Source organism: Wyeomyia smithii, chromosome 1, assembly GCF_029784165.1.
Source record: "Wyeomyia smithii strain HCP4-BCI-WySm-NY-G18 chromosome 1, ASM2978416v1, whole genome shotgun sequence".
Lineage (NCBI taxonomy): Eukaryota > Metazoa > Arthropoda > Insecta > Diptera > Culicidae > Wyeomyia > Wyeomyia smithii.
The window spans coordinates 3,770,392-3,786,026 of NC_073694.1; the positions used below are offsets into that span (position 1 = coordinate 3,770,392).

Sequence of the window (15,635 nt, forward strand, 5' to 3'; positions counted from 1 at the left end):
TTTTCAAATAGAATTCACTGGAAAAAATAATAACAATTGCGTTGATTTCATTTAAAGGTTACGTGTTTGTACAGTGAATCTTATTGAATATCGTAGTATCATCTATGTGAATTAAATTTTAAAATCTGGTACATATGAAAACTAAGTTACATTCAGGCGAATTTCATCTGCTTTCTCAATAATTTTCTGTGGGTCAAAAAATTCCACAATTAACGAGATTTTTTTGTACTGCGGTTTCGAACATTCATTTTTTATTCTATATAAATCTTTTACTTAATTTGAATAGCAACAAATTATTCATCAGTTATAACATTAAATCTATTCTTAATTCTAAACATATAACTACTATTGATCTGGTGCAGCGTAACTGGTAGCGTGCTAAACGTATCAATATTTATTATTTCAACTACAGGAATTCTTTTCCCAGCTTCATATGCCATAAAATGATCATTATAATCAGTTATTTCCCAAAGCTGACTAATGACGTAAACGGTGCCTTCTAATAAAATAAATTCTAAAATTTCATAGAGATGCATTGTTTTTTCTATTAATATTGTTAAGAAATTGCCTGTATTGAATTTGGTGCCTTTGTAATCAATTGCGTTGGATAACATTAAAATAAAACCTGCATTCAATTGTAACGGTTGTAAAAGAGTACTAAAGTAGTGTCTTAGTCGGAGATCTCCTACGTTGAAAACACCAATAGAACTTCGTTTCATGAAAGTTTTGTTGGATAAATCGTAGTAAAATTGCAAACCAGCTTTTATCCCCAACGTGTAGCATAGATTTTTTCTGGACGACATGACATGTGAATATTGTTTGAATCCTCTATGCTTGGCTTCATAACGGAAGCACATCATTTTATCAATTGGTCCTGAAGTACGAATAATTGAGGGGTAGTGAACGATGAAGTGATGTTTCGGCTTTAGGTCTTTTTTGAATAAATTAATGTATAAAGTATGGTGATAATTAACACTCTCCTGTAATTCATGAATTTCTTCTATTGAAAATGAACGTTTGAGACACAAGTCAACGAGAGTTATCAGAGACTTGCAATAAGTCCATACTCGATCTTCAATAGGAACGTAACGACCAACAATCAATGTGAAATAATGAGTGAAGCAGCGCATTTCACTGGAAGTCATTCGCAATGAAATGGTTTTTTTTTCGTTCTTTGCTATTATAGGTTTCAGTTATATCTGGCATACGTTTGATTTCGTTGTCTAAGCACAATTTAGCAAGATTTTGTCGGTTTGAATTAAATTGATTAACCGTAAAATACTTTTTCTCGAAGATAAAATAATCCAGTGCAACAGTAAATCCGTATTTACAAATGCCGTTGCTGAAGATATCATGCATAGCGTCCACGCTGCGATTTTCCATTACATGAAAAGAAGGTAGGGTATTGAATATAGAGTTTCCTGAGATACCAGCTTCGCTATGTTGATTAATTATAATATCTTCGTTATAATCTTGCCTACGGCGAATACAATCTGCATGTTCCTTAACATCGCGTTTAAGTAACTCTTTCGGCCTCCTGCAAAAACGGCAGTAGAACGTAGCATTGAAACTGTGTGATGAATGCAGCATTGTATGCATTCCCAAATTATCACCTTGAACTAAACACAGTACGAACCGTACCACAGTTTCTCGACCATTCAGCGTAAATGTGATTCCAACTTCTTCTAGTTCTTTAAATTTGTCTACGAGTGCTGATATCAACTTATTGATTCCCAACGTTTTGATATCTACCTTCTTTAACATACCTGCCACGAAAATATTACATAACTTTCCTTGAAATTCTTCAGGGAAAGTTGGGAAACTATAATATATGCCACATATTGAGTGCCTATTACTGTGTGAACTTTGAGTGTCGTTGACTCCAAATTCATCACTGTATAACCATATTGGTATTATTACATCATTTTCGTATTTTTCTCTGATTTGTTTCCATTTACTGGCAGCAACAAAATTTAAAATATTAACGGACTTTTCCAGTTTCGTTGTGTTAAAAACAGTTTTTTCCAACAAATCCTCACATTGGAAAAAAATTTTAATTTGATACTCAAGAGGCATTAACATTTAATAACTACAGTTTCGTTCAGTATCTAAATCATCTACCGTACCGGCTAGTGTTCGATTAATACTATCATTTTCAATAGTAACCATTATAGGTAATTGAAATCCTTCGTTTGTATTCAAATATTTGAAAAAATTGTGATCAGTACTTATAAAGGAAAACATTTTCTTTAGCTTAGATATATAACACTTAAAATTAAATTCCTTCTCTGGTTCGTTAAATTGCATGTCCAGCTCTAGCAAAAGGTGAGCAACTTCATTGAACATAACAGAGACATGTTTTTGTATCTCATAAACATCCTTTCTGGTAAAATTGTTCTTCATGTGCATACTTAGTACGATACGAACAGCTGATTTATCAATGTCTTCTAATTTACTAAATGATGTGTTTGAGATCGAATTTGATGCATTCTCAATTATCGTTAGTTTTTGTTTCTTTTCAGGTATTTGGTTCTCTATGTTCAAAATACTATGATCCCTGCTTGGATAACTCGACGGTCCTAAATATTTATCAGTTTTTTGCAGTGTTGGGTTCACCAATGTCGAATGTCTTAACATGTTTTTCTTGAATGGATACTGTTTGGAAAATATTTGGTTGCAATTCGTCATGCGAAAATGCGATTCCGAATACGACAGATAGTTTCAAAAGTACGTCAGTGGCTCTAGCAGCTGTGTTCAATTCGTAGCAAATCTCGTTGTAACAAACATAAAAAGGACCATCGATTTGGGATACCCCTTCTCCAATAGCTATCAACTTAGGAACAAGCGGTAGATTTCGTTCTTGGTAACTCGAATTGATGACATCAATTTTTTCCTTAGCAATAATAAGTGATTTTGCAAAAACGACTGTATCCTCCTGCGTCTCACAAATGGTGGGTTTGTATCGTGACCCAGCTGCAATAGGAGGCAGCACAGTATGCAATGCTAGCAGTATATCACAGTGTTTGGTGTCTGTAAATTAAATTTGAAAAATTTCTGACAAATTCTTAACTATTTTTTGAGTCACCTTCACTGGTATTATTGTTTCTCAACAGATGCAATAAAGTTTTCGCTGAAGGATCCGCTGCCCTTTCCGATATATATTTGTTCAAACCATCAGTCGCACCCAGCGCCAAAAGCCGAAAGTCTATATCAATCTTAAAACCAAAAATATATCAGTAAATAGTACAACAGAAATAAAAAGTTTACAGACCAGCTGGAAACCATGCGAACTCTTATAATATGGGCACGCCTTCAAAATTTTTATGATAGATTTTCTCTGCCCCAATAATTTCTTGCGGTAATCATGACTCACTGACCATTTGTCAATCACTGCTGACCACGGTGCCTCATTAAGAGCAAGCCATTCGTATGCTTCAATAGATTGTTGACTGACAAAATCCTCACAACCCGTTTGTTTATCAGCTTGAATTTTTTTTAAATGTTCTTCTTCTCTTTCTTCGAGTTTACGTTTTTTCTGTTTTAAATTTCCGATTTTATTGATAATTTTGCCTCCGTGATTACGGCGGTCTCCACCTCGAGGAAGATAATAACTTTCCTGAATTGAGAAATATGTTACATTATGCCTTAAAATATTAAATGTTTGATTACCTTGCGTTCGAATTTGAATAGCGAAGTTATGGCTGACGCGTATCGTTCCAAATCACCAGAACGCAGTTTTTTCTCTTTTGCCAGATGATATTTAGCGATGATATCCGCTAATGATAGTTGCTTTGCTTCACTGAGCTCTCCAAACGACGACTTTTGCAAGATATCTTTTCCTTCTTCAGTTGCATTCAGAAGTACTGTAAGTACATTTGGGGAAAACAAACCGATGGACGATGATAAAGGCTCATTGTTTTTGTAATGCTTCGTTGTTTCGTTAAGAACGTCAGGTTCCTGATAAATAGTGCTTGCTGTGATCACCAATAATTAAACAAAAAAGTTACCTCTGTAGATTTCAAAATTATACTGATATATATCTCACCAGATGTACCAGCAAATTCTAAATCACCATTTCCATTTTCTCTTATTGGAGATGTGGTATATTCCACCAAATTTTCTTTCGCTGCAGCTAACTTTGGCTCATTTTCGCAGAAAAATACTGGGGGCTCAGCTTCGTTTCCACACACCTTTCAGCTGTCTCGCTCGAAGTCTCGTGTCTGCTTAATGCTCTTATTATTGCGGCTTTCTGTTAAAAAAAAGTTATGTTATTAGTTTTGGATGCATAAATTTCTAGTATTTTAAACTTACATTTTGTTTTCGCCAAGAGCGGATGAGTTCAAACACGACCGTCAGGTTCCACTGGATATCTGTTCTGTCTGAATATTCTTTCAGTTCCTCAACTGAAATTGTGACCAGCTCAAACAATCCGATACCACATTCTGTTGAAGTATTATAACTTTAATTATAATTCGCTACCTCGGACTACGATGGTTACTTACGGTTAAAAACATCAAGCAAACCTTCTGGAAATCCACTCTCGTTTAGCAACGAAAAACCAGTGCACTCACCAACACGCACGTAACATATATTTTAAGTTCACGTAACATTTACTAGTATGACACTTGAATATCAAATGAAAATCCATTGATGTTTACTGCGATGCGAATAAGATTTATGTGACACAAGTAACTCTTATTGGATTCCAATTTTTTGTCGTTTATGTGACATTTCAGGTGAATCTTACGTTTGTCGTTGGTTCAGTGTACAAAAGTGCAAAACGAAAGAAATTAAGAAAAAGGGCAAAAAAACAGTATAAAAATAACACAAGTAAATACCAAAAACAAAAAACGTCTCAAAGAGACAGGAAAACAATACAAATGTGTTCAAAATTAATACCAAACTTAGCAAAAAATTAGCGAAGGATTTTTTTCGAAAGCTAGCAAAAAAACTTAAAATCTTTTGTTCAGAAAACGTAGAAAATTTTTTCCTAATTCAGTCTATCACACTTAAAATAAAGCACCGAATTCAGTAAAATTTTACCGGAGTCTCAACAGCTGAACGTTAGGTGAAACCTTCGGTGCTTTCGAAAATTACCGAACAGTTTGTGAAACCTAGGGATACCATCTGGTCAGAGGTACAAATCAGTACATCTATTTTTTCGGCACAAATTTAATCCAAATAATTTTTATTCTAGTTTAAAATGGTGGTATGTGATTTGCACTTCAAAATGCTATTCGGTTGATAATTTATTCAACATGTATCTCGAACGATCCAATTTTATCAAGCAACACGTAAACTGTTTAAAATTAAATATAAAAATTGTCAAATGTTTAACACTATTCACTTTACTCAGGCTTAACCAAAGAAATAATTTACGCAGTGAGCGTTGTGTGGTCTGGATCGAGATTTATCTGAATTATCTACATAATTAAACATGTATCAAGATAGACAGGTTTAATGTGTAATCTCCCAGATATTTCAAAAATAATGCAGATTTTTCCTGATTTTGGGACCGATTACAGGTAACGAGGCGAGCAATTTGCCTTGCCTAGAGTCGCTGACAAGCAAAATGTTGTATTAGGAAACGCGAGTGAAACTTGGCTGGTGACAGCTGAGTGGAGCAGTTTCTCAGACAAGCTACTCGTCCGAGATCCAGCCGACTCACCTTCTGTTATATCTAAAATAGTCAGGCGAGTAACTCATTGCTCACCTCGTTGACTGTAATAGGCCCCTTTATTTCCTTTAGCCCGCAAAACGGTCATCACTTCAAGTTTTACAATTTTACCTCATAAAATGTTACTTTAAGATTTTCATCGGAGAAAATTGTCCTTTTGAAATGTTCCAAACCGAGCCGCCAGTAAAATTTACCGAAAGAAACTGTAAAAATGAACAAAAATACCGAACGCACCTGTAAAAAATACCGGTGGCAGAAAATGTCGGTTATAAATGAGCCTGCCGGTACCGTCTCTAAAATCAAACTAAATTAACCCGATTACTTACGAAAAATGTTAGCGACTCGTACATCCTGTTTCAGTAATTCACCATAAACACTTTCCAAATTAAAAATATCCTATGTTTACACACAACAACAATTAAAACAAACCAGCAGCCCCAGTAGAAAATATTCGGGTCTTGCACGGTTGCACGTACGAGAAAAATGGCCACCACATTCATAATTTGGCATTTTTTCAGATTGTTCGGTAAAAAGTTATACAGATTTCGGTGAATGTGTATTAAGCAAATATTTCGGTAAAAATAAACAAAATTATTGTAAAACTTACAGATCGTACTTTCTCACCTTTCTGTTGATTTAATTTTGATTTATTGACTTGCCGATTTGAACTCAGAAAACACTATGAGACAAAATCTGATCCCAAACTCGGCAGAAAATTTCGAAAGGCAAGGATAAAAGCATGGGCGCAACTAAGGAAAATTTCTAGGGGGAGCTAGTTTTCATATATGTCATTTTAAAAAAGAGAAAAAAGAGTTTGTATATGCTTATTTAATAACGCTTAAAATAGTATCGTAAAATCAGAAACAAATCACTTAGGGATAGAATCTCCGAAGATGTACTGAATATCTTGAACACACCGTCAACGCCAAGCTCTTTCAGCAACACTGATTTGTTATTGAGGAGAGCCAGATTTGGTAAATGGCTGGGCAGTGTTTTTTAACAGTTCACCCGTACTAGTTAGATTAAAATAGAGCCCAGTGTGGTTCAAGGCATAATGCCCTATTCCTCCCTCCACGTGGTACCGACTGGGATACGAGCAACCAAGGAAAAACCGGTGAACCGGTAGGAACTTGGTCGTATGCTGACAGGAAGGGGTAGTCTGCGCGTCTACCCCACAGGCTAAGGGCGGCTCAAACAGCGACTGATCCGGACCGGACGGTTGAACTATGAAATGCGGTGTCTCGCCAGCTACATCTATGGCGGCAGCTCCGTCGCGAGACTAGGCATCGCAGCCCTAGTAAGGCAGCATACTAAAATCAACATACTACGGAGAATCAAGAATTCAAAACCCAGCCGACGAAATAAAGCAGGCATTAGACGAAGCAAATATTTGCTATTTTTTTAATACAGAATTTATTTTGTGCAAATCAAAATCGTACCAAAAATAGCAAATATTTGCGTCGTCTAATACCTGCTTAAGGACGACGATTAGAAGCTCAGTACATGTAACAGTAGATCGCTTAACGACCCGGATCCTGGATCGTTGCGCTCCAGGAGCTTTGACGGAAAGGAGAGAAGGTACGGTGGATTTGTGGCCGCAGGGCACGATAGCTGCTCGCGTAGAGACATCAAGATCGTCGTTGGGGACATGAACGGAAGGAAAGACTTATATAAGCCGGTTATCGGCCCGCACAGCCTGCTATGCACCAACTTCGCAGCTTCCCGCGGATTAGCAGTCCAAAGTCCTTTCTTTACTCGACCAACGTGCAGCAAAACAAATTGACCACGTTCTCAACGACGGCCCGTTCTTCTCAGACATTAAGAACGTACGCACCTATCACGGTGATGATCGGACATGACCACTTCGATACAAAAAACTACAAACCCCTGATATAACCGGTAGTCCTCTACGGAAGTCCTTTTGGTGTTTTCGAACAGAAGGTGCCTATCGGCGAACAGAAGGTGACTATCTACGGTGGAGCACAAGCGGACGACGGATAATGGCGACAGCGCATGAACCATGAGCTACAAGCGCTGCTTGGAGAGAACCCCATTGCACACCTGGCGAAAGACAACAGGTTGCGGTGGGCCGGTCACATCGTAAGAATGCCGGACGACAACCCTGTGAAATCACTTCTCTTCAGCAACCCTACCGTCACAAGAAATTAAAGGGCGCAGCGTGCATGATGGCTCGACCAGATCGAAAGAGACTTGCGAGTGATGAGACGTCTGGGGAACGGGTGAAACACAGCCCAAAACCAAGTAAAATGGCGACTTCTTGATACAACACGAGTTATTACAGCTCTCGTCTGACTGGTAAGGTGAGTAAGAGAGCATGGGTTGAGAATCGATTCTGGGTGCAGAACTAGTTCTTAGCCAATGAATGACGATATCTCAATTTGTGTTGATTTTGATGCTCTGATAAGTAATATGGAATGTAGATATATTGAATACAATCATTTTCCCAGAGAATTCTAGGGGGGGCTAAACACTTTCTAGGGGGGGCTTCATTCCCGGGGTAACACGGCACAAAAGCGACGACGAGTAATCGCGAGTGAGGGTTGTTTTTTAGCGAAAGAAAACAGCCAATATTTCTCCTCCCACGCAGAAGAAGAAGAAAGAGTGGAGCGGAAGTGCGATGGCGAGAAACGATGGACAAAGTGGTGCCGGTGCTGCGGCGAATCACGTGCACCAGCAGCAGCAACCGCCTTCATTCCAATTTCTACAGCTCAGCGGCAGCATTTTGTGTTCATCCCGCCCTAGCAACTAGAGGTGAGCAATTCGCTCACGAACTGAGCTAAAGAGCTGGTTCTTCAAAGTGAGTGAGTTTTTACCGCTCTTTTTTTTAAAGAGCTGTAACTCTGCTGCTTTGTTGATCAGACACCGCAAGCGAGAGTCATATGAAAGCTTTACACTTCTCTAGGAATGGGCGAAACGGCTCTTTTGCAAGAGCGGCTCTGAACCGCTCACTCAACGTTCCGAACCGACTCACATGAACGGCTCATGGTTTACAATAAATCACGAGCGTTGACAGTTCGTGTTTTCTCGGTAAACTTCGGGTTCGCGCGAACCCATCAGTTCTGGTGCGCTCAAAGAACCGTAGCTCTTTTTCGTGAGCCGTTCGTTCTTTCGCTCTTTTCTAAGAATCGGTTCATTTGAACGGCTCGTGAGCCGTTCGCCCATCCCTACACTTCTCTTACCAAGCGCAAAACCACGCACAAAACTGCAATAGAACTCCCAGCAACCAGCTGCCACCGGCTGTCTGCTCTACAATACATATTTCGTTTTTTTTCAAGGAATTGACTCTTCTGATCAGCTCGCAAGCGGCCTGCATCTATATAGATTCAGAAGATCATTGAACCAGTTCTTACGTTCATTTCGTTGGTGAATGGTGGCAAGTTAATTTTTGTTTGCTCTCGCGGTTGGTGGATGGTTATGCATAGCAGAGCGTAGCTATTCGCTCGGTAAGTGTAAAGCTTTCACGTAGCTTTCGCATGCGGTGTATGATAATAAACTATACTGATCAAAGAAAATTATGTAGAACGAAGAGAGCGAGTAACGATTGGTGCGTGTTACTCGAGATATGATATTCTCTTCGAGAAGGATGCTGCTACGCTGGACGACGAAGCAAAAGTTTGCCTTCTTCTGCGGACGCTGGGTGCATCTGAGCATGAGAGGTATGTAAGTTACATTTTACAAGTGATCAGTTCTCACTCAACCCAGCTAGCTCTTTATGGGGTTATCTCAGGGTCGGCAACCGACTGTTGGGGGACTCATGCAACCCGACGACTTACCGTTAGCGAAGCGGAACAACCAAGAGACGTTTAGGAAAGTGTAACTGGCTCTTTATATACAAAAAAAAGGGAAATTCATGCTATATACTATTTATTACGCATCATCGATACAGCGCAAACCGACACGAACGTTGGGGCCCTTTGATGAACGACGCACAGAAGAAGAGGAGAGGGACACACCTTGATGACACGATGATGATGACACGCGGTCCGGTCGATGACGAAGGGTCGGGAGATTCCCACGGCTCGCACGGGAAGTCCGAAGTATCACCTGGCTCACCCAGAAGATCCGCCGCAGCAGGATAGAAGGCCTCAGAACCAGGTGGACCGCCTCCACAACGTCCACGTGTTCGAACGACGATAAAGATGCCAACGATCGGGAGTTGATTCCGGCCACTCGTGGCCTTGTGCTGAAGTCCACGGGGGAGAGTCGGACGGCTCCCGGTAGTCGCCCTCTGACGAATGTCGATCCTCGGAACTGGGATGGATTACACTCCGGCTTAACCGCCAACTCTGGCTAACAAAACTTGTCACAACTTCAGCCAGTTTTTTATCACCTTTTTAAATTTTCCGTTTACTTTAACTTTCTTCGACTGTCTTTCTTGATGGCTTTCTTCAGACTATCCCTTCTCGATCTGTCACCTTCCCGATCGTGTCCTCTCTCTCACTCTCCTATCTCCATACCGGATACCAAATTTTCGTGCAGTTGCACAAGTGGTATAAACTTCTTCCTGGATCGTTTTAAGGGGTGGGTTATTTTAGTGCGGACTTTTTGCCGTCTTATCGTTGCGGTCTTTCCGTTACATATATATATATATATATATATATATATATATATATATATATATATATATATATATATATATATATATATATATATATATATATATATATATATATATATATATATATATATATATATATATATATATATATATATATATATATGTGTATATCTGGGGTTATTACCGTTTAAGGAGTGAGGCTGTCCCTTCCCTGGGCTATGTTTTACGTCGGCTTTAGTGCCTTCGTGCTAAGCCCCAACACCTGGTCTGGATGTTCCGGGGTGGACACGGAAGGTCTCTTTTACGGGCCCAGGGATTGCATTTTAGACAGTGCCCCTCACTTCCTCAAACGGTAACGTTCACATCGAATATTTTTCCGCAATTTTTCAAAGCCTAATTATCGGTTGGAATTAGTTTATTGGTTAGTACACTTACACTATGTTAAACAAAAATACAAAATGATTCAGCAAAAAAAAATAACTAACAACAATTAACAGAAAAGAGCCAGAAAAACAACAAAAACTACTTTACTTAACCTACCTTACATACTAATATTTAACCTCTAACATTTAATTTTACAAAAACCCACACCAAAACGTCTTACATTCGTTACTGTTTCATTTTAACCAAATGTCCGGTAACAATTTTGCCCAAATTCTCAAAAAAATTTCAGTTTTCCGTAACGGTGGCTAAGCTCGAGACCCTGTTCAGAGCTAAACAATTGGTAATTGGCCGTCGTTAGCGATGCCTGCAGATTGCAATTGAAGAGTTAGCTTACTTGCAAAAAAAATCTACGATTTGCGTGCAGCCTTCCGGCAGTTAACCGGAACATTCGCCATGGCGGACGAAAACATGCGTGTAGGCATGTCTTTAAATTCTTTTTTCGTTTTATTTATCAATTCCTCCTGAAATTTCGCGACAAAATTGTTGAAGTAGATCTTACGCTTCAGGCTTGCCAGAAATCCTCGATAAGACGCAACTTGGGAACGTTGGGCGGGTTCGCCCCCTTGGGTACCACATCGACATTTAGCCGTTCCATCTCCTCAAACGATCGCCTCGAATAGTGAGCCAACTCCAGATCCGGCCGAAACACTGTGTCTGCGGCCTTTTTTGGTATTTTTTGGTGAACGACGCAACTTCCGGCAGGTACTTCGTACTAGTGCTGGGATTAAAATATCCAGATATCCGGCATCGGATATTCGACAAATATCCTAAATCCGGATCAAACGGATATCCGAATATTATCCGACAGGACATCCGGATTCTCGGATAGTCGGATATCCGGATTTTGTATCCAAACATAGTTTAAAGAGAGTTATGCAAATAATTACTCACGAGGGGATGGGGGATTGTGAAAAAAGTCATTTTTCGTGTTACGTTTTATTTGGCGGGGTTTCAAAAGACAGAAAAAAATTATGGATATCCGGATAATAAATATCCGGATACCCGAATATCCGACTAATGTCCGAGTATCCGGATAGTATTCGGTTACCCATCCGTGATCCGAGCTTCGGATAACCGGATCTCGATTATATCCGGTCGAAGATCCCCTCCGCACTATAAATTCCCCCGTTCACTGCCCCCCTCTGGCTACGCCCATGCAGGATCACCTACGTCAACGAGTGCGCTTCGTCATTTCCGGAAGCTTTTCGCGAGAATCTCGGCATGTGCACCAAAACTAAAATAAAGTTAGAGCTCAAAGAACACGTTAAACCTGTGTCTTGCCTGAAGTGATGGCTACGCCCGGATCCGGCCAAAATCGTGCGTTCTTCATGCTATGCTACGAAAACCTCCTCAACTCAGATGTGAAGTTCCACTTGAGTTTGGGGTGCCAAAGTTCGTTCGACTAATTTAAATAGATCCTCTCGTCGATGCATTTTATGCATTACGATCCGAGGCGGGAGATCATCGTTTCTGCTGACGTTTCTTCCGTTGGTCAAGGGGCTACCATTAGCCACAGGTTGCCCGATGGCACTCACGAAGGCAGAGCAAGGCAACAACCAGCCCGTTCGTGAAGATTTGGCCGTCATTTTCGCCATCACTAAGTTCCATAAGATGCTCTTCGGCCGGGATTTCCGACTGCAAATTGTTGTTCTACGGTTTCGAGATCGAGTAACGCGGACGTGCTCTCCCGCTCAATCAATTAGAGTGGATTGGTGCATCTTATTTGCCGAACGACTCGTCATCCCATCGCTGCATAGAAAGCGGTGCCTCAAACAGCTTCACACCGTGAGAATTTTCTGCAATGCGTGAAGTAAAGTCGTCATTCATCATGTCTTTTTCCTACAAATCTTTTTAAGGTGAAACCTCATTGAATCCAAAAATGGCCGACTTCGAGTCAACACTTCGAATTTTCGAGAGCACAAGACTCGGAAATAGTTAATGCGTTCCCTGTGAAAATGATATTTTATGTTTGCTATGGTGAAGCAATCATGAAATAGAATTTTTATAGGGAATGCAATGAGTATTTTACTCCAATCGGTAATTCATTATCGTCTCCCGAACCGATCGAGCCGTGGAACAAAAATCTTTGATTTAAATCACCTTGTGAGTGAGAGTGTCCCGATAATCGTAAAATTGTATCGCAAAAGGCAGCGTAAAACAGGGACACCAGATTTACAGAATTGTCTGTGAAATGCAGATTTTCAGAGTCCGTGGCCGATTTTGTTTTTTCTAATGGCAAATATTTGTTGTTACTTTTTGCATAGTTTGCAAATTTTTTTTTTGATTCTATTTATATTTGCGAATTTTTTTTCCAAAATGTATGCAGGTTTTTGCTTGTTTAAAAAAACTTCGATATCGGCCAACATACATCAGTGAACAAACCTTCGATGCAAATAAAACCGACGAACAAAGATACATTGAGACAATGACAACAGCAAGCAACGTTTTGTTGAACGATGAAAAACCTATTTTACTATCAACACTTGCGACTCAGAAAGAAAGGGGGATAATTGTTCAAGCGATCGCAATCACTTCTCTTTTCCGATAATTATCGTCTCGCGATTCTTCTTCTTTGTTTCGACACTGGGATTCTATCAGCGAATAGTGAATCATCGGTTTGTAGAACTATTGGAAATTCCATCTCTGAGAGAGAATGAATTATCTCAGCGAATCTCCGAATTGGCTCACTCGGACTGGCGTATCGTACGATAAATGTTAGAACCGACTGAGAGACGAAGTTGACTAATACGCTGATACTGCCGATTTTATCGCCGATCACCATCATTGGATGCCGCTTATGATTCGCTGCCACCTTCTTCATCGTCGCCGCTACGTCTGAATTACGATTGCCGCCGCTTCCAGGCTTCCAGGCGGTCGACAGACGCTCCCCAAACCTGTTTGAAATATATGTTACGGTCGATTTGGCCACATCCAGCAATTTTGCCAATTTGGCGTGCGCGAACGTCGCATTCTCTTGCTGCGCGAGCAAAATTTTGACACGCTGTTCTTCTTGCTTGGACGCCATTTTGAAAATTGGAGAGCAATGGGTGAAAACTCATTTTAGCAACCATTGCATATACACTCAACTTCCAAATGCAACATTTCATGTTTTTTTTTTGATGCATTTTTAACAGAAATGCACCAATTTGAAGTCGACCAATTTTTGCGCGTTCCAGTCTCTATATGAGTTTGTAACTGCATAAACGCTTCTTAAAACTAAACATAGCGAAAAAATGTTTCTGTAGATCAGAGATGGTTACAAAATAATTTCTAATTTAGCTCGAAAGGACAAAAAAATTTTCTCAATGTTAGATGAGGACAAAAAAGATATAATTCCCAATTAAGCTTATAGTAGCAAAAGAAAAACGCTTCATGAAACCAGGAAAGAGCAAAATATAAGTTGATGCTAATTCAAGCGCAGAACGCCGGAATAACGCATTTAAAGGCTAGAGAAAGGTAAAAAATGATCTCAAACAGAGCTTATAAAATGCGCATAAATTTTACCAAATTGAACTTCGAACGGCGAAAAGATTACTGAAAGTAAATTGAACTCAGAATGGCGAGAAACGCTTCTGAAGGTCAGGAAAGTAAAAAATGAAAGTGAAAAAATACACTTCTTGTTGTAATTTTCTCAACATCATGTCAAGGTTGTAGAATAAATCAAAATAAAACACAAAACGAAAAGTCCCCAATAAATCACGTGTCAGTTCGGATTTAATGCAGTTTTCAAGATTTCTTATATCGCGTTAAGAAACGCTTGATTTGAGAATATTGTAGATAAGTTGTTTTTAAAATTTAGAAGGAAATAAAAGTGTCGGATTTGACAATGCGTTAAAAATGCTGCTATAAATACTTGGTTTTCAATTTAAATACCAAGAAGTAAACAATTAAAGTAGAAAACATTAAAAATTTAGGAATTCAAATAAATAAAATGTCAAAAACAACAATTTATCCATAAAAAATTAGAAAAAAATATCTTGAAAATAACTTGATTTTGGTTGCTGATGCTTTTGCAATAGGGATGGGCGAACGGCTCACGAGCCGTTCAAATGAACCGGTTCTTAGTACAGAGCGAAAAAACGAGCGGCTCACGAAAAAGAGCTTTTTGAGTTCTTTGAGCGCACTAGAACTGATGGGTTCGCGCGAACCCGAAGTTTACCGGGAAAACACGAACTGTCAACGCTCGTGAATCATTGTGAACCATGAGCCGTTCATGTGAGTCGGTTCGGAACGGTGAGTGAGTGGTTCAGAGCCGCTCTTGCAAAAGAGCCGTTTTGTTTTGCCCACCCCTATTTTGTAATGCTGATGCACGAGAAATAAAAAGGTGCAGAGCAACGTACGTCGACTCCGAAACCGAAATGTCAACCCACACACGCACACATCGTTGCACGCAATTTGCTAACATTTTCTCAGTGCGGTTAGGTTGCGGCTCTCGTGCGTCAAAAAAGGTGAATATTTTGCTGGAAAATTAAACCCAAGCTGGTCAAAACATGGGTTCAAGTGTGCCGGAACAAGTTAACGTTAATGTTCTGCTGTGAAAAGTAGGTTTAATGTGTGGATTTTATCATACGGTGAGTTTTTTGCTGGTTGCGAAGTACATCGCGATAGAGGCTGGCGTTCGGTCGGCGAAAAGGAACTCCCCTTTCGGCTGTGTTCGTGCAGAAAAAGTGTGACATAATAGTGCAATCGTGTTTGTGTGTTGTACGCAGCGCGTGGTTTGCCATGTGGAAGAGCAACAATAAAAACAATGCAAAAAATTCGAATTGTCTCGATCCGCGTTCCGTTCTGATAGGTGCACAGCAGAAATAGAAGAAAAACAATCCAAGAGTGGAGTGTGGCTAAATTTAGTGACTACAGATCGTTAGTTAGCCTGTAATGTAGTAATAATAACTTGGTGGTTTATTGAGCGCGTTTGTTGGCCTTGTAAATGTCGTT

General features: G+C 39.6%; 3 protein-coding genes across 7 annotated transcripts in view; 1 reads left to right on the top strand and 2 right to left on the bottom strand.

Moving 5' to 3' along the window:
• Window positions 1–291: 291 nt before the first annotated feature.
• Window positions 292–3,158, bottom strand: LOC129729547 (uncharacterized). The gene is made up of 2 exons (XM_055688195.1): window positions 3,086–3,158; window positions 292–3,030 (listed from the first exon to the last, which is right to left on the bottom strand). Exon 2 carries the CDS (start codon window positions 2,080–2,082, stop codon window positions 1,132–1,134), a length of 951 nt encoding a protein of 316 aa, XP_055544170.1. The 5' UTR covers window positions 2,083–3,030; window positions 3,086–3,158; the 3' UTR covers window positions 292–1,131.
• Window positions 3,066–12,286, bottom strand: LOC129719035 (uncharacterized). Its single transcript, XM_055670380.1, has 7 exons — window positions 12,146–12,286; window positions 9,652–9,926; window positions 9,254–9,341; window positions 4,046–4,190; window positions 3,670–3,974; window positions 3,272–3,616; window positions 3,066–3,215 (listed from the first exon to the last, which is right to left on the bottom strand). The coding sequence occupies exons 1-7, from the start codon at window positions 12,284–12,286 to the stop codon at window positions 3,066–3,068; spliced, it is 1,449 nt and encodes a 482-aa protein (XP_055526355.1).
• Window positions 12,287–15,100: 2,814 nt separating this feature from the next.
• The window catches only part of LOC129728863 (mitogen-activated protein kinase kinase kinase 15), a 55,756-nt gene continuing 55,221 nt past the window's right edge, over window positions 15,101–15,635 (top strand). For 3 of the 5 annotated variants that reach the window (XM_055687330.1, XM_055687347.1, XM_055687333.1), the window contains exon 1: window positions 15,101–15,271. The gene's annotated coding sequence lies outside the window, so the exon portion shown is untranslated. The remainder of the gene's footprint in view (window positions 15,272–15,635) is intronic. The other 2 variants (XM_055687351.1, XM_055687341.1) reach the window with 2 other exon arrangements.

Excerpts from the sequence above, each read along its gene's own strand:
- LOC129729547 (XM_055688195.1), bottom strand. The coding sequence starts at position 2,082 with ATGTTAATGCCTCTTGAGTATCAAATTAAAATTTTTTTCCAATGTGAG.
- LOC129719035 (XM_055670380.1), bottom strand. The coding sequence starts at position 12,286 with ATGACGGCCAAATCTTCACGAACGGGCTGGTTGTTGCCTTGCTCTGCC. Across the intron at positions 9,927-12,145 it reads ATGATCTCCCGCCTCGGATC|AGGGCGACTACCGGGAGCCG; the intron begins GTAATGCATAAA and ends GACATTCGTCAG. Across the intron at positions 4,191-9,253 it reads AAGAGAATATCATATCTCGA|GTGTGTGGAAACGAAGCTGA; the intron begins GTAACACGCACC and ends GACAGCTGAAAG.